We start from the raw sequence: 26,340 nt of genomic DNA, 5'->3' as shown, positions 1-26,340 counted from the left end.
AGAGAGAGAGTGTGGTGAAAGGACAGTGTATCTAACACACCCCGGTCCCAGAGATAGAGGTCGGGAAGGGACAGTGTATCTAACACACCCCGGTCCCAGAGAAAGAGAGACTGGGGAAAGGACGGTGTATCTAATTCAACCCAGTCCCAGAGAGAGAGGGGAAAAAGGACAGTGTATCTTCCACACCCTGGTGCCAGAGAGAGGGGGAAAAGGACAGTGTATCTTCCACACCCTGGTGCCAGAGAGAGGGGGAAAAGGACAGTGTATCTTCCACACCCTGGTGCCAGAGAGAGGGGGGAAAGGACAGTGTATCTAACACACACCGGTCCCAGAGAGAGAGCGGGGGGTAAAGGACAGTGTATCTAACACACCCCGGTCCCAGAGAGAGCGGGGGGTAAAGGACAGTGTATCTAACGCACCGCGGTCCCAGAGAGAGATGGGCGGTGGGTGGGTTGGGGGGGAAGGTCAGTGTACCTAACACACCTTAGTCCCAGAGAGTGGGGGGAAAGGACAGTGTTTCTAACACAACCCGGTCCCAGAGAGAGAGGGGGGGGAAGTTCAGTGTACCTAACACACCCTGTTCCCAGAGAAAGGGGAATGGGTAGTGTATCTAACACACCCAGGTCCCAGAGAGAGAGAGGGGAAAGGACAGTGTATCTAACACACCCCGGTCCCAGAGAGAGAGAGAGGGAGAAAGGAGAGTGAATCTAACACATCCCAGTCCCAGAGAGACAGTGGGGGAAAGGACAGTGTATCTAACACACCCCGGTCCCAGAGAGAGAGAGAGGAGGGAAAGCACAGTGTATCTAACACACCCTCGTCCCAGAGAGAGAGGGGGGAAAGGACAGTGTATCTAACACACCCCGGTCCCAGAGAGAGAGAGGGGGGAAAGGACACTGTATCTAACACACCCCGGTCCCAGAGAGAGAGGGGGGAAAGTACAGTGTATCTAACACACCCTGGTCCCAGAGAGAGAGGGGGGAAAGGACAGTGTATCTAACACACCCCGGTCCCAGAGAGAGAGAGAGGAGGAAAAGGACAGTGTATCTAACACACCCTCGTCCCAGAGAGAGAGGGGGGAAAGGACAGTGTATCTAACACACCCGGTCCCAGAGAGAGAGAGAGGGGGAAAGGACAGTGTATCTAACACACCCTCGTCCCAGAGAGAGAGGGGGGAAAGGACAGTGTATCTAACACACCCTCGTCCCAGAGAGAGACGGGGGAAAGTACAGTGTATCTAACACACCCCGGTCCCAGAGAGAGAGAGAGGAGGGAAAGGACAGTGTATCTAACACACCCCGGTCCCAGAGAGAGACGGGTGAAAGGACAATGTATCTTCCACACCCTGGTGCCAGAGAGAGGGGGGAAAGGACAGTGTATCTTCCACACCCTGGTGCAAGAGAGAAGGGGGAAAGGACAGTGTATCTAACACACACCGGTCCCAGAGAGAGAGCGGGGGGTAAAGGACAGTGTATCTAACGCACCGCGGTCCCAGAGAGAGATGGGCGGTGGGTGGGTTGGGGGGGAAGGTCAGTGTACCTAACACACCCTAGTCCCAGAGAGTGGGGGGAAAGGACAGTGTTTCTAACACAACCCGGTCCCAGAGAGAGAAGCGGGGGGGGCAGTTCAGTGTACCTAACACACCCTGTTCCCAGAGAAAGGGGAATGGGTAGTGTATCTTACACACCCTGGTCCCAGAGAGAGAGAGAGGGAGAAAGGAGAGTGAATCTAACACATCTCAGTCCCAGAGAGACAGTGGGGGAAAGGACAGTGTATCTATCACACCCTGGTCACAGAGATAGAGGGGGGAAAGGACAGTGAATCTAACACACCCCGGTCCCAGAGAGAGAGAGAGGGGGGAAGGACAGTCTATCTAACACAGTCCGGTCGCAGAGAGAGAGAGAGAGGGGGGAAATGACAGTGTATCAAACACACCCCGATCCCAGAGAGAGCGAGGGGAAAGGACAGTGTATCTAACACACCCCGGTCCCAGAGAGAGAGGGGGATAAAGGACAGTGTGTCTAACACACCCCGGTCCCAGAGAGAGACGGGTGAAAGGACAGTGTATCTAACACACCCCGGTCCCAGAGAGAGAGGGGGAAAGGACAGTGTATCTAACACACCCCGGTCCCAGAGAGAGAGAGAGAGATGGGGGAAAGGACAGTGTATCTAATACATCCCGGTCCCAGAGAGAGACGGGTGAAAGGACAGTGTATCTAACACACCCCTGGCCCAGACAGAGAGAGGAGGGAAAGGACAGTGTATCTAACACACCCCGGTCCCAGAGAGAGAGAGGGGAAAGGACAGTGTATCTAACACACCCCGGTCCCAGAGAGAGAGAGGGGGGGAAAGGACAGTGTATCTAACACACCCCGGTCCCAAAGAGAGAGAGAGAGAGGGGTGAAAGGACAGTGTATCTCACACACCCTCGTCCCAGAGAGAGAGTGTGGTGAAAGGACAGTGTATCTAACACACCCCGGTCCCAGAGATAGAGGTCGGGAAGGGACAGTGTATCTAACACACCCCGGTCCCAGAGAGAGAGAGACTGGGGAAAGGACGGTGTATCTAATTCAACCCAGTCCCAGAGAGAGAGGGGGAAAAGGACAGTGTATCTTCCACACCCTGGTGCCAGAGAGAGGGGGAAAAGGACAGTGTATCTTCCACACCCTGGTGCCAGAGAGAGGGGGGAAAGGACAGTGTATCTTCCACACCCTGGTGCCAGAGAGAGGGGGGAAAGGACAGTGTATCTAACACACACCGGTCCCAGAGAGAGAGCGGGGGGTAAAGGACAGTGTATCGATCACACCCCGGTCCCAGAGAGAGCGGGGGGTAAAGGACAGTGTATCTAACGCACCGCGGTCCCAGAGAGAGATGGGCGGTGGGTGGGTTGGGGGGGAAGGTCAGTGTACCTAACACACCTTAGTCCCAGAGAGTGGGGGGAAAGGACAGTGTTTCTAACACAACCCGGTCCCAGAGAGAGACGGGGGGGAAGTTCAGTGTACCTAACACACCCTGTTCCCAGAGAAAGGGGAATGGGTAGTGTATCTAACACACCCAGGTCCCAGAGAGAGAGAGGGGAAAGGACAGTGTATCTAACACACCCCGGTCCCAGAGAGAGAGAGAGGGAGAAAGGAGAGTGAATCTAACACATCCCAGTCCCAGAGAGACAGTGGGGGAAAGGACAGTGTATCTAACACACCCCGGTCCCAGAGAGAGAGAGAGGAGGGAAAGCACAGTGTATCTAACACACCCTCGTCCCAGAGAGAGAGGGTGGAAAGGACAGTGTATCTAACACACCCCGGTCCCAGAGAGAGAGAGGGGGAAAGGACACTGTATCTAACACACCCCGGTCCCAGAGAGAGAGGGGGGAAAGTACAGTGTATCTAACACACCCTGGTCCCAGAGAGAGAGGAGGGAAAGGACAGTGTATCTAACACACCCCGGTCCCAGAGAGAGAGAGAGGAGGAAAAGGACAGTGTATCTAACACACCCCGGTCCCAGAGAGAGAGGGGGGAAAGGACAGTTTATGTAACACACCCCGGTCCCAGAGAGAGAGAGGGGGGGGAAAAGGACAGTGTATCTAACACACCCCGGTCCCAGAGAGAGAGAGAGAGGAGGAAAAGGACAGTGTATCTAACACACCCTCGTCCCAGAGAGAGAGGGGGGAAAGGACAGTGTATCTAACACACCCCGGTCCCAGTGAGAGAGAGTGGGGAAAGGACAGTGTATCTAACACACCCCGGTCCCAGAGAGAGAGGGGGGAAAGGACAGTGTATCTAACACACCCCGGTCCCAGAGAGAGAGAGGAGGGGGGAAAGGACAGTGTATCTAACACACCCGGTCCCAGAGAGAGAGAGGAGGGGGGAAAGGACAGTGTATCTAACACACCCCGGTCCCAGAGAGAGAGGGAGGGGGGAAAGGACAGTGTATCTAACACACCCCGGTCCCAGAGAGAGAGAGGGGGGAAAGGACAGTGTATCTAACACACCCCGGTCCCAGAGAGAGAGGGAGGGGGGAAAGGACAGTGTATCTAACACACCCCGGTCCCAGAGAGAGAGAGGGGGGAAAGGACAGTGTATCTAACACACCCCGGTTCCAGAGAGAGAGGGAGGGAAGTACTGCTGTTGCAGTCAGTTAAATACACACTTTATTTTTCTCAACAGACATGAGAGAGGATTTCAGGAATTCCCTCGACGATTACTTCTCAACTGTCTTGCGATCTTTACCCACTGGTGCACGAACAGATAACAGCGGCTCAGTGGTGTCTGGCTTACAGGTTTTTGAAAGAATGCAGGTATCCATCCACTGTCTGCCTCTATCATTTTAAGCTGTTCAGGTTTCCAATGTTATACACTGTGTGTCATCATCTTCCCTCTGTAATTTCCACAACAGTTATTCACCAAAACGATTGAGACGTACTCACAGGACATCACAACACAACTTCAGGTGAGGCATCGTAATTCTTGTCCAGGCCACAAAGGACAGTCTGAGAGACACCAGCCAGTGTACTGCTGTCACTCTTGTGAGTGTGTGAGAGTGAGAGAGACAGGGGACTGAGAGACACCAGTCAGTGTACAGATATCTCCCTGAGAGAGAGAGAGGGGACTGAGAGACACCAGTCAGTGTACAGATATCTCCCTGAGAGAGAGGGGGGACTGAGAGACACCAGTCAGTGTACAGATATCTCCCTGAGAGAGAGAGAGGGGACTGAGAGACACCAGTCAGTGTACAGATATCTCCCTGAGAGAGAGGGGGGACTGAGAGACACCAGTCAGTGTACAGATATCTCCCTGAGAGAGAGGGGGGACTGAGAGACACCAGTCAGTGTACAGATATCTCCCTGAGAGAGAGAGAGGACTGAGAGACACCAGTCAGTGTACAGATATCTCCCTGAGAGAGAGAGGGGACTGAGAGACACCAGTCAGTGTACAGATATCTCCCTGAGAGAGAGAGGGGACTGAGAGACACCAGTCACTGTACAGATATCTCCCTGAGAGAGAGGGGACTGAGAGACACCAGTCAGTGTACAGATATCTCCCTGAGAGAGAGGGGACTGAGAGACACCAGTCAGTGTACAGATATCTCCCTGAGAGAGAGGGGGGACTGAGAGACCCCAGTCAGTGTACAGATATCTCCCTGAGAGAGAGGGGGGACTGAGAGACCCCAGTCAGTGTACAGATATCTCCCTGAGAGAGAGAGAGAGAGGGGACTGAGAGACCCCAGTCCGTGTACAGATATCTCCCTGAGAGTGACGTGGGTGACTTCAACAATGAAATAATTTTCAATGATTTTTCCACAGATGGTGAATGCAATTCAGGCAATGAAGCTACGAGAGAAGATACGAAAGGATTTCCAAAGTTTCCTCCATTTCTCAGTATTGTATCCAATTGTGCATCTTGTTGGGATGTTTTGTGTAGAGAAAGCTTTAATTTTACATGAAAGGATTAGGGATGCATTTTCTCTGTATCTAACCCTGTGCTGTCCCTGTCTTTGGGAGTGTTTGATGGGGGAGACAGTGTAGAGGGAGTTTTACTCTGTATCTAACCACATGCTGTCCCTGGGAGTGTTTGATGGAAGACAGTGTGGAGGGACCTTTACTCTGTATCTAACCCTGTGCTGTCCCTGTCCCTGGGAGTGTTTGATGGGGAACAGTGTAGGGGGAGCTTTACTCTGTATCTAACCCCGTGTTGTCCCTGTCCCTGGGAGTGTTTGATGGTGACCACTGTAGAGGGAGCTTTACTCTGTATCTAACCCTGTGCTGTGTCTGAGATGGGGGTCAGTGTAGATGAAGCTTTACTCTGCATCTAACCCCGTGCTGTCCCTGTCTCTGGGAGTGTTTGATGGGCGGATAATGTAGAGGGAGCTTTACTCTGTAATTTGGCCCCAAGCTGTTCCTGACCTGGGAGTGTTTCACGGGAGGGCAGTGTAGAGGGAGTTTCCCCTGTATCTAACCCCGTGCTGTCTCTGGGATGGGGGGGACAGTGTAGATAAAGCTTTACTCTGCATCTTACCCGTTGCAGTCCCTGCCCATGTGAATGTTTGATGGGGGGGACAGTGTAGAGGGAGCTGTACTCTGTATCTAACCCCATGCTGTCCCTGTCCCTGTGATGGGGGAACAGTGTAGAGGGAGCTGTACTCTGTATCTAACCCTGTGCTGTCTGTGTCACTGTGTGCTCTACTCTCCATTAACTGTGGGTGGTCTGATTTCAGGAGGTGGATGATGATGATATCTACGTGATCCTGAACATCTCTCCGATGTCAATGAGGGACCGTCTGGAGACGAAGGCCAATGAGCTGATGGAGGAATTTAAGCAGCAACTGGAAGTGGGTGAGGAACAGAGAGAGCGTGCAGTCACGGAGTTGGATAATCTCCTGAAGGAAGAGACTGAGAGATTCTGCACAGCCTACACGAGGCAGTTCCATCGGGCAGTTTGTACCCTGAGGGACAGATTGCTGCAGGAATTTAAAGACTTCATCGAACAGCAGGTACCTGTTAGAAAATGATCAGAGCTTTGTGACAGGACAGGAATACCAACAGTTACAAAGCAGCTTTATCCAGTACTAATGCTGTGCTGTCCCTGTCCCTGGGAGTGTTTGATGGGGGGACAGTGTAGAGGGAGCTGTACTCTGTATCTAACCCCGTGCTGTCCCTGGGAGTGTTTGATGGGGAACAGTGTAGAGGTAGCTTTACTCTGTATCTAACCCCGTGCTGTCCCTGTCCCTGGGAGTGTTTGATGGAGACAGTGCAGAGGGAGCTGTACTCTGTAACCCCATGCTGTCCCTGTCCCTGTGATGGGGTGACAGTGTAGAGGGAGCTTTACTCTGTATCTAACCCCGTGCTGTCCCTGTCCCTGTGATGGGGGAACAGTGTAGAGGGAGCTGTACTCTGTATCTAACCCCATGCTGTCCCTGTCCCTGTGATGGGGGAACAGTGTAGAGGGAGCTGTACTCTGTATCTAACCCTGTGCTGTCTGTGTCACTGTGTGCTCTACTCTCCATTAACTGTGGGTGGTCTGATTTCAGGAGGTGGATGACGATGATATCTACGTGATCCTGAACATCTCTCCGATGTCAATGAGGGACCGTCTGGAGACGAAGGCCAATGAGCTGATGGAGGAATTTAAGCAGCAACTGGAAGTGGGTGAGGAACAGAGAGAGCGTGCAGTCACGGAGTTGGATAATCTCCTGAAGGAAGAGACTGAGAGATTCTGCACAGCCTACACGAGGCAGTTCCATCGGGCAGTTTGTACCCTGAGGGACAGATTGCTGCAGGAATTTAAAGACTTCATCGAACAGCAGGTACCTGTTAGAAAATGATCAGAGCTTTGTGACAGGACAGGAATACCAACAGTTACAAAGCAGCTTTATCCAGTACTAATGCTGTGCTGTCCCTGTCCCTGGGAGTGTTTGATGGGGGGACAGTGTAGAGGGAGCTGTACTCTGTATCTAACCCCGTGCTGTCCCTGGGAGTGTTTGATGGGGAACAGTGTAGAGGTAGCTTTACTCTGTATCTAACCCCGTGCTGTCCCTGTCCCTGGGAGTGTTTGATGGGAGACAGTGCAGAGGGAGCTGTACTCTGTAACCCCATGCTGTCCCTGTCCCTGTGATGGGGTGACAGTGTAGAGGGAGCTTTACTCTGTATCTAACCCCGTGCTGTCCCTGTCCCTGTGATGGGGGAACAGTGTAGAGGGAGCTGTACTCTGTATCTAACCCCATGCTGTCCCTGTCCCTGTGATGGGGGAACAGTGTAGAGGGAGCTGTACTCTGTATCTAACCCTGTGCTGTCTGTGTCACTGTGTGCTCTACTCTCCATTAACTGTGGGTGGTCTGATTTCAGGAGGTGGATGATGATGATATCTACGTGATCCTGAACATCTCTCCGATGTCAATGAGGGACCGTCTGGAGACGAAGGCCAATGAGCTGATGGAGGAATTTAAGCAGCAACTGGAAGTGGGTGAGGAACAGAGAGAGCGTGCAGTCACGGAGTTGGATAATCTCCTGAAGGAAGAGACTGAGAGATTCTGCACAGCCTACACGAGGCAGTTCCATCGGGCAGTTTGTACCCTGAGGGACAGATTGCTGCAGGAATTTAAAGACTTCATCGAACAGCAGGTACCTGTTAGAAAATGATCAGAGCTTTGTGACAGGACAGGAATACCAACAGTTACAAAGCAGCTTTATCCAGTACTAATGCTGTGCTGTCCCTGTCCCTGGGAGTGTTTGATGGGGGGACAGTGTAGAGGGAGCTGTACTCTGTATCTAACCCCGTGCTGTCCCTGGGAGTGTTTGATGGGGAACAGTGTAGAGGTAGCTTTACTCTGTATCTAACCCCGTGCTGTCCCTGTCCCTGGGAGTGTTTGATGGGAGACAGTGCAGAGGGAGCTGTACTCTGTAACCCCATGCTGTCCCTGTCCCTGTGATGGGGTGACAGTGTAGAGGGAGCTTTACTCTGTATCTAACCCCGTGCTGTCCCTGTCCCTGTGATGGGGGAACAGTGTAGAGGGAGCTGTACTCTGTATCTAACCCCATGCTGTCCCTGTCCCTGTGATGGGGGAACAGTGTAGAGGGAGCTGTACTCTGTATCTAACCCTGTGCTGTCTGTGTCACTGTGTGCTCTACTCTCCATTAACTGTGGGTGGTCTGATTTCAGGAGGTGGATGACGATGATATCTACGTGATCCTGAACATCTCTCCGATGTCAATGAGGGACCGTCTGGAGACGAAGGCCAATGAGCTGATGGAGGAATTTAAGCAGCAACTGGAAGTGGGTGAGGAACAGAGAGAGCGTGCAGTCACGGAGTTGGATAATCTCCTGAAGGAAGAGACTGAGAGATTCTGCACAGCCTACACGAGGCAGTTCCATCGGGCAGTTTGTACCCTGAGGGACAGATTGCTGCAGGAATTTAAAGACTTCATCGAACAGCAGGTACCTGTTAGAAAATGATCAGAGCTTTGTGACAGGACAGGAATACCAACAGTTACAAAGCAGCTTTATCCAGTACTAATGCTGTGCTGTCCCTGTCCCTGGGAGTGTTTGATGGGGGGACAGTATAGAGGGAGCTTTACTCTGTATCTAACCCCGTGCTGTCCCTGGGAGTGTTTGATGGGGGACAGTGTAGAGGGAGCTGTACTCTGTATCTAACCCCGTGCTGTCCCTGGGAGTGTTTGATGGGGGGACAGTATAGAGGGAGCTTTACTCTGTATCTAACCCCGTGCTGTCCCTGTCCCTGGGAGTGTTTGATGGGAGACAGTGTAGAGGGAGCTTTACTCTGTATCTAACCCCGTGCTGTCCCTGTCCCTGGGAGTGTTTGATGGGGGGACAGTGTAGAGGGAGCTTTACTCTGTATCTAACCCCGTGCAGCCCCTGTCCCTGGGAGTGTTTGATGGGGGACAGTGCAGAGGGAGCTTTACCCTGTATCTAACCCCGTGCTGTCCCTGTCCCTGTGATGGGGGAACAGTGTAGAGGGAGCTTTACTCTGTATCTAACCCCATGCTGTCCCTGTCCCTGGGAGTGTTTGATGGGGGAACAGTGTAGAGGGAGCTTTACTCTGTATCTAACCCCATGCTGTCCCTGTCCCTGGGAGTGTTTGATGGGGGACAGTGTAGAGGGAGCTTTACTCTGTATCTAACCCCGTACTGTCCCTGTCCCTGGGAGTGTTTGATGGGGGACAGTGTAGAGGGAGCTTTACTCTGTATCTAACCCCGTGCTGTCCCTGGGAGTGTTTGATGGGGAACAGTGTAGAGGGAGCTTTATTCTGGATCTAACCCTGTGCTGTCCCTGTCCCTGGAGTGTTTGATGGGGGAACGGTGTAGAGAGAGCTTTACTCTGAATCTAACCCCGTGCTGTCCATGTCCCTGGGAGTGTTTGATGGGGGGACAGTGTAGAGGGAGCTTTACTCTGTATCTAACCCTGTGCTGTCCCTGTCCCTGGGAGTGTTTGATGGGGGACAGTGTAGAGGGAGCTTTACTCTGTATCTAACCCCGTGCATTCCCTGTCTCTGTGATGGGGGAACAGTGTAGAGGGAGCTGTACTCTGTATCTAACCTCGTGCTGTCCCTGTCCCTGTGATGGGGGAACAGTGTAGAGGGAGCTGTACTCTGTATCTAACCCTGTGCTGTCTGTGTCACTGTGTGCTCTACTCTCCATTAACTGTGGGTGGTCTGATTTCAGGAGGTGGATGATGATGATATCTACGTGATCCTGAACATCTCTCCGATGTCAATGAGGGACCGTCTGGAGACGAAGGCCAATGAGCTGATGGAGGAATTTAAGCAGCAACTGGAAGTGGGTGAGGAACAGAGAGAGCGTGCAGTCACGGAGCTGGATAAACTCCTGAAGAAATTGATTGATAAGTCCTGCACAGCCTACACGAGGCAGTTCCATCGGGCAGTTTGTACCCTGAGGGACAGATTGCTGCAGGAATTTAAAGGCTTCATTGAACAGCAGGTACCTGTTAGAAAATGATCAGAGCTTTGTGACAGGACAGGAATACCAACAGTTACAAAGCAGCTTTATCCAGTACTAATGCTGTGCTGTCCCTGTCCCTGGGAGTGTTTGATGGGGGGACAGTATAGAGGGAGCTTTACTCTGTATCTGACCCCGTGCTGTCCCTGTCCCTGGGAGTGTTTGATGGGGGGACAGTGTAGAAGGAGCTTTACTCTGTATCTAACCCCGTGCTGTCCCTGTCCCTGGGAGTGTTTGATGGGGTGACAGTGTAGAGGGAGCTTGACTCTGTCTCTAAACCCGTGCTGTCTCTGGGATGGGTGGACAGTGTAGAGGAAACTTTACTCTGCATCTGACCCCATGCTGTCGCTGTGCCTGCCCCTATGAGTGTTTGATGGGGAGACAGTGTAGAGGGAGTTTTACTCTGTATCTAAACCCGTGCTGTCCCTGTCCCTGGGAGTGTTTGATGGGGGGGACAGTGTAGAGGGAGCTTTACTCTGTATCTAACCCCATGCATTCCGCTCTCCCATTGGCTGTTTTGAGCTGTTTGACCGTTAGCCGCTGTGCTGGCTGTTTCAATCACGTAGGCATCATGGGGCCAGCAGTTCCAATCAAGTAATCAACAGTTCATCTGTGGTTCAGCAAGGCCAGCCATTTAAATGATAATTCGGCTGCACCAGCAGATTAAACAGCATTCCTGTTGCAGCCCCCGACTTTGTCAGCAACTGTTATAGTGAAAGCTTCACCCTCCTTTCACCTATTGTATCCACCCCAACACTGTGTAGAGGGAGCTTTACTCATATCTAACCCCATGCTGTCCCTGTCCCTGGGTGTGTGTGATGGGTGGCAGTGTAGAGGGAGCTTGACTCTGTATTGAACCCCATGCTGTCCCTGTCCCTGTGGTGCGGGACAATGTAGTGCGAGCTTTACTCTGTATCTGACCCCGTGCTGTCCCTGTCCCTGGGAGTGTTTGATGGGGGGACAGTGTAGAGGGAGCTTTACTCTATCTAACCCCGTGCTGTCCCTGTCCCTGGCAGTGTTTGATGGGGGGTCAGTGTAGAGGGAGCTTTACTCTGTATCTAACCCTGTGTGTCCCTGGATTGTAGGAGCAGGTTTCGTCCTGGCTGTTGATTTATGTGAAGACGTTGTTGGGTCAGATGAGGAAGTTGCTGGAGGAGAAGGAGAACGAGCTGATGGAGACGTTATGGACAACGATGAGAGAGTGTGAGGAGGAGAGAGAGCGAGCGATGGCCCAGCTGCAATCCCAGCTGCACATGGAGAAGGAGATCTTCTGCAAGAAACACAGCGACAACTTCTGGAATGGCCTGAAGTTTGGCATCATGGTGGGCGCAGTGGTATTGGGGGCTGCGGTGGTGTTGCATGTAGTACCCTCTGACCTAGTAGGAGGCACTGTTGTGGCAATCTTTAAGAGAGTTGCGGCGTGCATTAATGTGGGATACATCTTCCGTTCTGATAATACTCCATGTTTTGGTATATTGGGAGCGTTTTTTTGGTTCAGCTTCGTGTCATTTGGAAACTCACCGATGAATGTGCGCACAGGGACACGATGGCATGTCACCCCTCGATACAATCAGCGGTGTTACACAACTGAATTGGGAAGAGAAGTTCACAGGAGCCCGGGAATGGAGAGCTTTTAATGAGTCCGGAATGAGAATAAAAACTGATTCAGAAAGAAGCGAAGTTTCATGTCGTTAATATGAGTCTGTTTCACGAGGCTTCACAACACGGGGGAACACTGGCTCCACACACTGCCCTCTGTCCGGGACTACATCCATCCCGGGATTGTTCACTCTCTCCCCCAATTAGCCCCGCTCCCCACTCTGTCCCAGGACTCTCACACCCACCCGCAGGGAGCCCCGCACTGTGGGAGGGTCAGTGCCGAGGGAGCCCCGCACTGTGGGAGGGTCAGCGCCGAGGGAGCCCCGCACTGTGGGAGGGTCAGCGCCGAGGGAGCCCCGCACTGTGGGAGGGTCAGCGCTGAGGGAGCCCCGCACTGTGGGAGGGTCAGCGCTGAGGGAGCCCCGAACTATGGGAGGGTCAGCGCCGAGGGAGCCCCGCACTGTGGGAGGGTCAGCGCTGAGTGTGCCCCGCACTGTGGGAGGGTCAGCGCTGAGGGAGCCCCGCACTGTGGGAGGGTCAGCGCTGAGGGAGCCCCGCACTGTGGGAAGGTCAGCGCTGAGGGAGCCCCGCACTGTGGGAGGGTCAGCGCCGAGGGAGCCCCGGACTGTGGGAAGGTTAGCGCCGAGGGAGCCCCGCATTGTGGGAGGGTCAGCGCCGAGGGAGCCCCGGACTGTGGGAAGGTTAGTGCCGAGGGAGCCCCGCACTGTGGGAGGGTCAGCGCCGAGGGAGCCCCGGACTGTGGGAAGGTTAGCGCCGAGGGAGCCCCGCACTGTGGGAGGGTCAGCGCTGAGGGAGCCCCGCACTGTGGGAGGGTCAGTGCTGAGGGAGCCCCGCACTGTGGGACGGTCAGTGCTGAGGGAGCCCCACACTGTGGGAGTGTCAGCGCCGAGGGAGCCCCACACTGTGGGAGGGTCAGCACTGAGGGAGCCCCGCACTGTGGGAGGGTCAGCGCTGAGGGAGCACCGCACTGTGGGAGGGTCAGCGCTGAGGGAGCCCCGCGCTGTGGGAGGGTCAGCGCCGAGGGAGCCCCACGCTGTGGGAGGGTCAGCGCTGAGGGAGCCCCGCACTGTGGGAGGGTCAGCGCTGAGGGAGCCCCGCACTGTGGGAGGGTCAGTGCTGAGGGAGCCCTGCACTGTGGGAAGGTCAGCGCTGAGGGAGCCCCGCACTGTGGGAGGGTCAGCGCCGAGGGAGCCCCGCACTGTGGGAGGGTCAGCGCTGAGGGAGCCCCGCACAGTGGGAGAGTCAGTGCTGAGGGAGCCCCGCACTGTGGGAGGGTCAGCGCCGAGGGAGCCCCGCACTGTGGGAGGGTCTGCGCTGAGGGAGCCCCGCACTGTGGGAGGGTCAGCGCCGAGGGAGCCCCGCACTGTGGGAGGGTCAGCGCTGAGGGAGCCCCGCGCTGTGGGAGGGTCAGCGCCGAGGGAGCCCCGCACTGTGGGAGGGTCAGCGCCGAGGGAGCCCTGCACTGAGGGAGGGTCAGCACCGAGGGAGCCCCCTCACTGTCGGAGGGTCGCTGTCATGTTAATAGTCTCTGCAATGTTTGTTGGTCAGACTGAGAGATCCCAGCTCTGAATTGTAGCCACATGTACAGAGACAACAGTAAAACTGTCCCAAGTACCAGTGTACCTGGAAGAGAGACAGACTGAGAGATGTGCCAGGGGAGTCGGTACAGGATAAGGAATTGGAGAGGTGGTGTCTGCTGTTCCTTTAAGCCCTCGATGACCGTACCTGAGTCTCTCACACACACACACACACACAGGAGGCAGTACCTGGTGAACAGCTGGTGTAACCTGGGCTGGCAGCAAGGAGACAGGAAGAAGGTCCTGGACAGATCCAGCTGGGATCAGACCCTCTCACTCAGTCCGAGCTCTCTCCAGGAGTGAGAACGTTGTGGTCAGTCCCCAGTGATAAGCTGCACAGTGCTGGAAATATAAGGGGTGGCGCAGTCCAAAAGTGTCACATACTCACTGCAGTCAGTTTCATTCTCTCCGAATTGAGTCTCTGACCTACAGATTCTGGGAAACCATGTGATTTTTATTTATTTTAAAAATATACTTTGTTCATAAAATAATTTGCTGATCTGTACAATTGGTCCTGCCGTACATCTGTAAACATTCCATTTCCTGGCATACAGAGACACAGAAATCATTCATATAGACAGGTCTGTACAATTACATATTTAACAGGGGGGTCAGCAGAGCCCCCTTCCTGCATCGGCCCCCTGTGCTTAGGCAGGCAGACATTACACGGTGGGCTTTCCCCACCGCGCCTTGGCAGCAGCTGCCCCAAGCTTCAGCGTGTCCCTCAACACGTGGTCCTGGACCATGGAATGTGCCAGTCTGCAACACTCAGTCGGGGTCAACTCCTTCAGCTGGAAGATCAACAGGTTTCGGACCGCCCAGAGAGCGTCCTTCACCGAGTTGATGACCAACCAGGCACAGTTGATGTTCGTCTCAGTGTGTGTCCCGGGGAACAGGCCATAGAGCACGGAGTCCTGCGTCACGGCGCTGCTCGGGACGAACCTCGACAAACACCACTGCATTCCTCTCCAGACTTCTTCTGCATAGGCACATTCCAGAAGGAGGTGTGTGACAGTCTCGTCCCCCCCGCAGCCCACTTCGAGGGCAGCGTGTGGTGCGGCAGAGAGTCCGGGCGTGCATAAAGGATCTCATAGGCAGAGCCCTTCTCACCACCAGCCAAGCCATGTCTTGGTGCTTGTTGGACAGTTCTGGTGATGAGGCATTCTGCCAAATGGCTTTGACAGTCTGCTCAGGAAACCGCTCGATAGGATCCGCTCTCTCCTTTTCCCGAAGGGTCTCAAGGACACTACGTTCTGACCACTTCCTGATGGACTTGTGGTCAAAGGTGTTTTTCTTCATAAACTTCTCCACGAAGGACAGGTGATACGGAATGGTCCAACTACTCGGACGTTCCGCGGCAGCGAGGCCAGGCCCATCCTTCGCAACACCAGGGACAGGTAGAACCTTAGTACGTAGTGACACTTGGTACTTGTGTACCAGGGATCCACACACAGCTTGATGCAGCCACACACAAAGGTGGCCATCAGGGTGAGGGTTGCATTGGGGGTATTTTTCCCCCCGTTGCCAAGAGCTTTGTACAGCGAGTCCCTTCGGATCTGGTCCATCTTTAACCTCCATATAAACTGGAAGATGGCCCAGGGTAACTGCAGCAGCACAGGTTCTGGGACTAGGCCAGACCTGTGCCATGTATAACAGCAATGACAGTGCCTCACACCTGATGACCAGGTTTTTACCCACAATGGAGAGCGACCGTAGCTTCCATCTGCCCAGTTTCTGCCTCACTTTACTGGTACGCTCCCAGGACTTGAAGCACGCCCCATGCCCCCCCCAAACCAAATACCCAGCACCTTCAGGTGGTCGGTCCTGACGGTGAAGGGGATCGAGGGTTGGTTGGCCCAGTTCCCGAAGAGCATGGCCTCGCTCTTGCCTCGGTTTACCTTGGCCCCCGAGGCCCATTCAAACTGGTCACATATGCACATGAGTCTGCGCACGGACAGCGGATCTGAGTAGAAAACGGCGACGTCATCCATGTACAGGGAGGCCTTAACCTGCAGGCTCCCGCTGTCAGGAATAGTCACCCCTCTCAGGCTCGCATCCTTCCTGATGGACTCGGCAATTGGCTCTATGCAGCACCCAAACAGGGCAGGAGAGAAAGGGCAGCCCGGCCTGACTCCAGCGACCCTCCGCAGAGCGACCCACCCAGACCCATTCCCCCTATCCTATATTTATCCCGGACTAATGTGCCTAACGTACACATATTTGGACCGTCTGAGGAAACCGGACACCCAGAGGAAGCCCACACAGACGTGGGGAGAATGTGCAAACTCCACACAGGCAGTTGCCCGAGGCTGGAATCGAGCCCAGGACCTTGGCACTATGAGGCAGCAGTATGAATCACTGAGCCATCGTGTTGCCTCAGTGGCAGAAGAACTACATCAGCGCTGACCCTCCCACAGTGCGGGGCTCCCTCGGCGCTGACCCTCCCACAGTGCGGGGATCCCTCGGTACTGTACTGACCCTCCCACAGTGCGGGGTTCCCTCGGTACTGTACTGACCCTCCCACAGTGTGGGGCTCATTCGGCCCTGAACCTCCCACAGTGCGGGGCTACGTCAGCACTGACCCCCTAAAGTTCGGGGCTCGATTGGCGCTGACCTTCCAACAGTGCGGGACTCCCTCAGCGCTGACCCTCCCACAGTGTGGGGCTCCCTCGGCGGTGACCCTCCCACAGTGCGGGGCCCCCTCTGGCGCTGACCCTCCCACAGTGCGGGGCTCCCACAGCGCTGACCCTCCCACAGTGCGGGGCTCCCACAGCGCTGACCCTCCCACAGTGCGGGGCTCCCTCAGAGCTGACCCTCCCACAGTGTGGGCCTCCCTCGGCGCTGACCCTCAGACAGTGTAGCACTCTGCCTGTCACTCTCTCTCTGCTATTTCTGTTACAGTTAGTCTATGGAAATGTGTTTTGGTGGGCAGGGCATTCACTGATCCCAGCAATGCAGAGAACTGCACTGCCAAGGTACATTACCCCATTGTTGTCACACTGAGGTGGTGGGGGTGAGGATGGAATTTGCTCTGAGACTCAGGGATGTTTGACAGAGTGCCAGGAATAATGTGGCAATGACACAGGGAAAGAGGAATGCACAGGTACGTGATTCTTTTTGGATGGATTTATTCACAGGATTTGGGCGGTGCTGGCTGTGTCAGTGTTTATTACTGAATTGTCCAGAGGGCAATTAATAGAGAACCTGTGAGTGTGGAGTCACGAGTAGGCCCAGACCAGGTTCCGTCCCTTCAGACTGTGTGTGAGCCTATCCTGGCAATCGACATTAGTTTCCTGGTCACTTTGAGACCCTGCATTCCAGATGTTTCATTGGAACCAAATTCCAATATCTGCCACGACCAGGATTAGAACCAGGCGGTTCCCAAAACCGGCGCAGGTTTAGAGACTAGTGATAACATCCATAGGCCATCATCTCACCCAGGAGGAGGTGGAACGTTCTGAGAGAGAAATACTGTGTGATCGATGCAGTAGGGAGTGACCAGGTCTGGTTTAGTTTCTGCTCAATGGTAACCCCCAGGATGTCAATAGTGGTGGGGGAAGGGGATTCAGTGACGGTAAAGTCATTGAACATCAAGGGGGCGATGGTTAGATTCTCTCTCAATGGGACCCCCAGGATGTTGATAGTCGGGGAAGGGGGATTCAGTGATGGTAACGCCATTGAACGTCAAGGGGGCGATGGTTAGATTCTCTCTCAATGGGACCCCCCAGGATGTTGATAGTCGGGGAGGGGGATTCAGTGATGGTAACACCATTGAACGTCAAGGGGCGATGGTTAGATTCTCTTTCAATGGTAACCCCCAGGATGTTGATAGTGATGGGGGATTCAGTGACGGTAACACAACTGAACATCAAGGGGACGATGGTTAGATTCTCTCTCAATGAGGCCCCCCAGGATGTTGATAGTGGGGGGAAGGGGATTCAGTGATGGTAACACCATTGAACATCAAGGTGGCGATGGTTAGAACATAGAACATAGAACATAGAAAATAAGCGCAGTACAGGCCCTTTGGCCCTCGATGTTGCACCGACCCAAGCCCACCTAACCTACACTAGCCCACTATCCTCCATATGCCTATCCAATGTCCATTTAAATGCCCATAAAAAAGGGAGAGTCCACCACTGCTACTGGCAGGGCATTCCATGAACTCACGACTTGCTGAGTAAAGAACCTACCCCTAACATCTGTCCTATACCTACCACCCCTTAATTTAAAGCTATGCCCCCTCGTAATAGCTGACTCCATACGTGGAAAATGGTTCTCATGGTCAACCCTATCTAAACCCGTAATCATCTTGTACACCTCTATCAAGTCACCCCTAAACCTTCTTTTCTCCAATAAAACAACCCCAAGTGCCTCAGCCTTTCCTCATACGATCTTCCTACCATACCAGGCAACATCCTGGTAAACCTCCTCTGCACCCTTTCCAGTGCCTCCACATCCTTCCTTTAGTATGGCGACCAAAACTGCACACAATACTCCAGATGCGGCCGCACTAGAGTCTTATACAACTGCAACATGACCTCAGGACTCCAGAACTCAATTCCTCTACCAATAAAAGCCAGTATGCCTTCTTCACAGCCCTATTTACCTGGGTGGCAACTTTCAGATATCTGTGTACATGGACACCAAGATCCTTCTGCTCATCCACACTACCAAGTATCCGACCACTAGCCCAGTACTCCATCTTCTTGTTACTCTTACCAAAGTGAATCACTTCACATTTACCTACATTGAACTCCATTTGCCACCTTTCTGCCCAGCTCTGCAGCTTATCTATATACTGCTGTAACCTGCACATCCTTCCTCACTGTCAACAAATCCACCGACCTTCGTATCATCCGCAAACTTGCTCACCCAACCTTCTAGCCCCTCCTCCAGGTCATTTGTAAAAATGACAAATAGCAATGATCCCAAAACAGATCCTTGCGGAACACCACTAGTAACTGCACTCCAAGATGAACCTTTACCATCAACTACTACCCTCTGTCTTCTTCTAGCCAGCCAATTCCTAATCTAAACCTCTAACGCACCCTCAATGCCATACCTCCGTATTTTTTGCAGTAACCTCCCATGGGGAACCTTATCAAACGCCTTACTAAAATCCATATACACCACATCTACTGCTTTACCCTCGTCCACCTCCTTAGTCACATTCTCAAAGAATTCAATAAGGTTTGTGAGGCATGACCTGCCCTTCACAAAATCATGCTGACTATCCTTGATCATATTATTCCTATCCAGATGTTCATAAATCCTATCCCTTACAATTCTCTCTTAGACTTTGCCCACAATAGAAGTGAGACTCACCGGCCTATAGTTACTAGGGTTATCCCTACTCCCCTTCTTGAACAAGGGAACCACATTTGCTATCCTCCAGTCTTCTGGCACTATTCCTGTAGACAACGAGGACATAAAAATTAAGGCCAATGGTTCTGCAATCTCCTCCCTTGCTTCCCAGAGAATCCTAGGATAAATGCCATCAGGCTCAGATCTATTATCTATTTTCACCCTTTCCAGAATTTCCAATACCTCTTCCCTACATACCTCAGAACCATCCATTCTAATTAATTGTGACTCAATGTCCTGTTCCTGAGTGAATACTGACAAAAAGTATTCTCCAATCTCTTCAGCTTCCACGCACAACTTCCCACTACTATCCTTGACTGGACCTATTCCTACCCTAGTCATTCTTTTATTCCTGACATACCTATAGAAAGCCTTTGGGTTTTCCCTAATCCTACCAACCAAGGACTTTTCATGTCCCCTCCTTGCTGCTCTTAGCTCTCTCTTTAGATCCTTCCTGGGTACCTTATAACTCTCAATCGCCCCAATTGAACCTTCACGCCTCATCTTTACATAAGCTGCCCTCTTCCCTTTTACAAGGGATTCCAATTCCTTATTAAACCACAGCTCCCTCACACGACCCTTTCCTCCCTGCCTGACAGGTACATACGTATCAAGGTCACTCAGTAGCTGCTCCTTGAACAAGCTCCACATGTCAATTGTGCCCTTCCCTTGAAGCCTACTTTTCCAAGCCACGCATCCTAAGTCATGCCTCACCGCATCATAATTTCCCTGCCCCCAGTTATAACTCTTGCCCTGCAGTGCACACTTATCCCTCTCCATCACTAGAGTAAAAGTCACCGAATTGTGGTCACTGTCCCCAAATTCTAACACCTGGCCTGGTTCATTACCCAGAACCAAATCCAGTATGGCCTCACCTCTTGTTGGCCTGTCTACATATTGTGTCAGGAAACCCTCCTGCACACATTGGACAAACACCGACCCATCTAACGAATTCGAGCTATAGCTTTCCCAGTCAATATCTGGAAAGTTAAAGTCCCCGATAACAACCACCCTATTACTTTCACTCTTCTCCTGAATCATCCTCGCAATCCTTTCTTCTACGTCTCTAGCACTATTAGGAGGCCTGTAGAAAACTCCTAACAGGGTGACCTCACCTTTCCTATTCCTAACCTCAGCCCAAACTTCCTCAGATGGCGAGTCTTCGTCCATCATCCACCGGTGTAATACAAGCAATGCCACACCTCCCCCTCTTTTACCCCCACCTCTGACCCTACTAAAACATTTAAACCCTGGAACCTGCATCAGTCAACCCTGTCCCTGCTCTACCCACGTCTCCGTAATAGCCACAACATCGAAGTCCCAGGTACCAACCCACGCTGCAAGTTCACCTACCTTATTTCTTATACTTCTGGAATTGAAGGATACACACTTCAAGCCACCTTCCTGTTTACAGGCACCCTCCTTCGAGATTAATGCCATGTTCCTAACCTACCTACACTCAAGGTCCTGCACCCTAAAGCTACAGTCCAGATTCCCATGCCCCTGCAGAGTTAGTTTAAACCCCCCCAAAGAGCACTAGCAAACCTCCCCCCAAGGATACTGGGGCCCCTCAGGTTCAGGTGTAGACCATCCTGTTTATACAGGTCCCACCTTCCCCAGAAAGAACCCCAGTTATCCAGATACCGGAATCCCTCCCTCCTGCACCATCCCTGTAACCACGCATTTAACTATTCCCTCTCCCTATTCCTCAACTCTCTATCACGTGGCACGGGTAACAAACCAGAGACAACAACTCTGTTCATTCTAGCTCTGAGCTTCCAACCTAGCTCCCTGAAAGCCTGCCTAACATCCCCATCCCTCTTCCTACCTATGTCGCTGGTGCCGATGTGGACCACGACTTCGGGCTGCACCCCGCCCCCTTAAGGACCCGGAAAACACAATCACTTACCCTTGCTTGAATCCATGTAAGATTCTGCAAATCTGTTTTTAGAGATTAGAATCAGTTTGACCATAGTGGCACAGAGAGTCTCCAAACCAGGGAAACTCACATCTTAAACGCATTCTCTGGGCCGACATGACACCAACTGTTAAAGTTCACTCGAGAATGTAACTTTTAAAAAAGTTTTGCGATTGACACATGAAAGAACTGAAACCAACATGGTCACTCTAAAAGATGAGAGACTTAACAAATAATCGAGGCCTTTTTCAATATATCATTTCAGTTACATCACACTGTAAACTTCTGCTATAAATTCTGTGTCTTACAATCTTATACTCTTCAACCACCCGATGAAGGAGCAGCGCTCTGAAAGCTAGTGCTTCCAAACAAACCTACTGGACTATAACCTGGTGTTGTGTGATTTTTAACTAGAGAGAGTTAGACTCTGTATCTAACCCCGTACTGTCCCTGTCCCTGGGAGTGTTTGATGGGGGGACAGTGTAGAGGGAGCTTTACTCTGTATCTAACTCTGTGCTGTCCCTGTCCCTGGGAGTGTTTGATGGGGGGACAGTGTAGAGGGAGCTTTACTCTGTATCTAACCCCGTGATGTCCCTGTCCCTGGGAGTGTTTGATGGGGGACAATGCAGAGGGAGCTTTACTCTGTACCTAACTCTGTGCTGAGCCTGTCCTGGGAGTGTTTGATGGGGGGACAGTGTAGAGGAGCTTTACTGTGTATCTAACTCGCTGTCCCTGGGAGTGTTTAATGGGGGACAGTGTAGAGAGAGCTTTACTCTGTATCTAACTCTGTGCTGAGCCTGTCCTGGGAGTGTTTGATGGGGGGGACAGTGTAGAGGGAGCTTTACTCTGTATCTAACCCTGAGCTGTCCCTGTCCCTGGGAGTGTTTGATGGGGGGACAGTGTAGAGGGAGCTTTACTCTGTATCTAACCCCATAGTGTTCCCTGTCTGGGAGTGTTTGATGGGCTGGGGTGGGGACAGTGACCATTTGTCACACTTTTCAAATAGACAAACAGATGGCTGAGCTGACCTTCAAAAACAGATTGGGACGTTTCACACAATCCTCTGGGTATCTCACAGTGGGATCACCTTTCAGTGTTATGCAATGCAGACTAGTACTTCATCCAGTGGATAATCTGCTCTTATGTACCTGGGGACTTTTCCCCTTTCACATTGCTGACCCCACAAACTCGCTGGGTGTCAGGAGTAATACAGCAATCCAATTATACAACAGTCATTCACCTTTTTGGGTTATTGTAGTATTATCACTCATTTTAGTTAAAACCATAAGATAAAAAACCAAGCTGGGACCTAGGAATACACAATTTGAGTATTCCTGAAAAAAGCATTTGCATGAATTCTCTTTGAATTTCTCTTCTTACGAAGCATCCTGATGATGGAAGATGAAACATTTTGAGAAAATATCAATAAGATCAGGCGATGGTATTTCAGAATACATGTAGAATAGGTAACTTCTGTTTTACTCACCTGAGAATGGCTTGCATGCTGTGGTTCATACATGGTGGTGACATTTCTCCATCTCCCGAAACACGACTGTCTCCCTCTGCAGAGGGACTGAAATATCCACGTCCACATCGGTCCTGGACACATTGAGACCACAATGTGGAGTCCTCACGTCCCACTCATTTTTGACTGCTGCTGTTTACATCGTCCTCTCTGCTTTTCTTTCTCATCTGTTCTCTTTGGCTACCTTCCCAAATATCTGTCTCCCTCTCTCTCTGTCCCTATTTATTTCTCTCACCGTCTCTCTCTCTCTCTCTCTCTGTTTACTTCTCCCTCCCTATCTCTCCCTGCCTGTAGTTTTCTCTCTCGTACTTTCTTTGCTGCTTTCTCTCTGTCTCTCCCACTGCTCAACTCTTTGATACTCTCTGCCTCTGTCTCAGTCTCACTTTGGTTCTCTATTTGTCTCTCTTCCTGGATCCATTTCTGTCTGTTACTTTCTTGTTGTCTGTCCCCCTATAACCCCACTTTTCTGCATCTCTCTCTCTCCAATCCACACCAACTCTCTATCTATCTATAAATATTTACGCTCAAACGCCTCTCTGTCTCTCATTCCCCCTCAGTCTATCCCACTTCCATTTAGCCCAGTCTATGCCTCTCTCTCCCCCCTCTTCACCACCATCCCCCAACCAGTTGTCTGTTGATCCATCCTCAATCCCACCTGTTTCTGTGTCCTCCTCCCACCACAGAATCGGTGAATTGTTATGATACAGACGGAGGAGAAAGTGAGGGCTGCACATGCTGGAGATCAATCGAGAGTGTGATGCTGGAAAAGCACGGCAGGTCAGGCAGCATCCCAGGAGCGGGAGAATCTACCCTTCATCTGATGAACGTTGACTCCCCTGTTCCTTGGATGCTGCCTGACCTGCTGTGCTTTTCCAGCACCACACACTGTTACAGAGGGAGGCCATTCAGCATTCACCTTTTTGCCCTTCTCCTGTCTTTTTCCCTTGACCCAAAGAATTGTTTAAATTTAAACACTTGGCTGATGTCCTCTTGAATGCCTTCATTGCAGTGTCTCTGCTTTTTCTAGGGGTTAATCCGTCCTAATCTATACATCCCTGAACCCTATGGCCAATATCCTACACCCTCTCCACCCTAACCTGCACATCCCTGGGCACTACGGGACAATTTCCCCACGGCCAACCCACTCGAACCTGCACATCCCTGGACACTACGGGACAATTTCCCCACGGCCAATCCACCCTAACCTGCACATCCCTGGGCACTACGGGACAATTTCCCCACAGCCAATCCACCCTAACCTGCACATCCCTGGGCAATACGGGACAATTTCCCCACGGCCAATCCACCCTAACCTGCACATCCCTGGGCACTACGGGACAATTTCCCACAGCCAATCCACCCTAACCTGCACATCCCTGGGTACTATGGGACAATTTTCCCACGGCCAACCCACCCTAACCTGTACATCCCTGGGCACTACGGGACAATTTCCCCACGGCCAATCCACCCTAACCTGTACATCCCTGGGCACTACGGGACAATTTCCCCACGGCCAATCCCACCCTTACCTACACATCCCTGGGCACTACGGGACAATTTCTCACAGCCAATCCACCCTAACCTGCACATCCCTGGGCAAAACGGGACAATTTCTCACGGCTATTCCACCCGAACCTGCACATCTTTGAACTGTGGAAGGAAACCCACACAGACACAGTGAGTACGTGCAAACTCCACACAGACTGTCACCCTCGGGGGTGGAATCAAGTCCCTGGCTCTGTGAGGCCGCAGTGCTAACCACTCAGTCACTCTGCCTCGTACTTTTTTCTTTCTATTCCTCTCTGTCTATCTCTCCCTCGATTACTCTCTCCATCCCCCTCTTTCTAACTGTTCCACTTTGTCTTGTAATTGAAGATAGCACTGGGCAGTGGCAACTTTGCATTATTCACCATGCCCCTGCTCCTGTGTACACTTAACAATGAAAATCTAATCCAAGCTCTCTCTCTATCTCAAACCCTCTCTCTCGAAACGTGGCTCCCCTTCTCTATCCATCACGATTCCTCTCACTCTAACCTTCTCCCTCTCATCTGTCTCTAATCTCATCCCTCTCTACAACCCCCCCCCCCTCTTTGTGTCTATCCCACATTCTCCCTCTTTCTGTCTGCATCACTCCCCCTCTCCCTCCCTCCCTTTTGGTCATTATCCCTCCCTCTGTCTCGATCTCCCTCCCTCCCTCTGTCTCGATCTCCCTCCCTCTGTCTCGATCTCTCTCCCTCCCTCTGTCTCGATCTCCCTCCCTCCCTCTGTCTCTATCTCCCTCCCTCTGTCTCGATCTCCCTCCCTCCCTCTGTCTCGATCTCCCTCCCTCCCTCTGTCTCGATCTCCCTCCCTCCCTCTGTCTCTATCTCCCTCCCTCCCTCTGTCTCGATCTCCCTCCCTCCCTCTGTCTCGATCTCCCTCCCTCCCTCTGTCTCTGTCCTTCCCGCTCTCTATCCTTTCCTTTCTCTATCCCCCCTCTTTGTGTCCATCCCAGTCTCTCCCTTTCTGTCTGAATCCCTCCCTCTCTCACTGTCACCCTCCTCTCTATCCATTTCCCTCTCTTTCGGTCTCTCTCCCTCTCCCTCTATCCTTTCCCCTCTCTCTCTCCATTTCCCATCATCCCCCTGTCTCTCTCTCTAACGGACACGGCACGAGGGCCGCGCGGGGAGCGGGAAAATCCGCGCGCTCTGATTGGAGGAGAGAGACGCCCCGCCCCGTCACCGCGCGACCAACCGCCGTCAGCTCGAGCTCCGCCCAAACCACGCCCCATTCAGGATTCCGCCCAACCCCCCCACCCTAACCCCGCCCCCTCAGCCTGACGCGCGCGCACACACACACACACACGCAAACCCCGCCCCCCTCACACACACTCTCTCTCTTTCTCTCCCTCTTCCCATCATCCCTCTCTCTCTCTCTCTCTCTCGAACGGACAGGGCACGAGGGCCGCGCGGGGAGCGGGAAAATCCGCGCGCTCTGATTGGAGGAGAGCCCCGCCCCGCCCCGTCACCGCGCGACCAACCGCAGTCAGCACGAGCTCCGCCCAAACCACGCCCCATTCAGGATTCCTGCCATCCCCCACACCCTAACCCTAACCCCGCCCCCTCAGACTGGCGCGCGCGCGCGCACACACACACACCCAAACCCCGCCCCCCTCACACACACACACACTCTCTCTCTTTCTCTCCCTCTTCCCATCATCCCTCTCTCTCTCTCTCTCTAACGGACAGGGCACGAGGGCCGCGCGGGGAGCGGGAGAATCCGCGCGCTCTGATTGGAGGAGAGCCCCGCCCCATCACCGCGCGACCAACCGCCGTCAGCTCGAGCTTCACTCAAACCACACCTACACCACCATCCCCCCCTCACCCACACCCACATCTCCCCTCACCCCCATCCCCCCTCACCCCCATCCCCCCCTCACCCACACCCTCACCCCCCTCACCCACACCCCCATCCCCCGCTCACCCACATCCTCCCCTCACCCACACCCCCATCCTCCCTCACCCACACACCCATCCTCCCCCTCACCCCCATCCCCCCTCACCCCCATCCCCCGCTCACCCACACCCCCATCCCCCCCTCACCCACACCCCCATCCCCCCTCACCCCCATCCCCCGCTCACCCACACCCACATCTCCCCTCACCCACACCCCCATCCCCCCCTCACCCACACCCCCATCCCCCCTCACCCACACCCACATCTCCCCTCACCCACACCCCCCATCCCCCCTCACCCCACACCCCCATCCCCCCTCACCCCCATCCCCCCTCACCCACACCCCCTCCCCCTCACCCTCGCCGCCATCCCCCTCACCCCCATCCCCCGCTCACCCACACCCACATCTCCCCTCACCCACACCCCCATCCCCC

The 26,340-nt window shown here is 53.1% G+C and overlaps 2 protein-coding genes across 2 annotated transcripts in view; one reads left to right on the top strand and one right to left on the bottom strand.

The window, feature by feature from the left end:
- The window catches only part of LOC132808879 (uncharacterized), a 56,701-nt gene extending 44,561 nt beyond the window's left edge, over positions 1-12,140 (top strand). The window contains exons 9-17 of the mRNA XM_060822299.1: positions 4,164-4,294; positions 4,393-4,446; positions 5,300-5,374; positions 6,211-6,486; positions 7,024-7,299; positions 7,838-8,113; positions 8,652-8,927; positions 10,172-10,447; positions 11,551-12,140. Of these exons, the coding sequence (XP_060678282.1) occupies positions 4,164-4,294; positions 4,393-4,446; positions 5,300-5,374; positions 6,211-6,486; positions 7,024-7,299; positions 7,838-8,113; positions 8,652-8,927; positions 10,172-10,447; positions 11,551-12,102 (2,192 nt within the window). The 3' untranslated portion in view covers positions 12,103-12,140. The remainder of the gene's footprint in view (positions 1-4,163; positions 4,295-4,392; positions 4,447-5,299; positions 5,375-6,210; positions 6,487-7,023; positions 7,300-7,837; positions 8,114-8,651; positions 8,928-10,171; positions 10,448-11,550) is intronic.
- A 1,799-nt stretch (positions 12,141-13,939) lies between these two features.
- The window catches only part of LOC132808876 (uncharacterized), a 26,920-nt gene continuing 14,519 nt past the window's right edge, over positions 13,940-26,340 (bottom strand). Inside the window, exon 4 of the mRNA XM_060822295.1 lies at positions 13,940-14,004. Coding sequence (XP_060678278.1) covers positions 13,940-14,004 — 65 coding nt within the window. The remainder of the gene's footprint in view (positions 14,005-26,340) is intronic.

Source organism: Hemiscyllium ocellatum, assembly GCF_020745735.1.
Source record: "Hemiscyllium ocellatum isolate sHemOce1 chromosome 41 unlocalized genomic scaffold, sHemOce1.pat.X.cur. SUPER_41_unloc_35, whole genome shotgun sequence".
Classification (NCBI taxonomy): Eukaryota; Metazoa; Chordata; class Chondrichthyes; order Orectolobiformes; family Hemiscylliidae; genus Hemiscyllium; species Hemiscyllium ocellatum.
The sequence above is the reverse complement of the archived record's forward strand: the minus strand, read 5'-3'. Positions and strand labels throughout refer to the sequence as shown.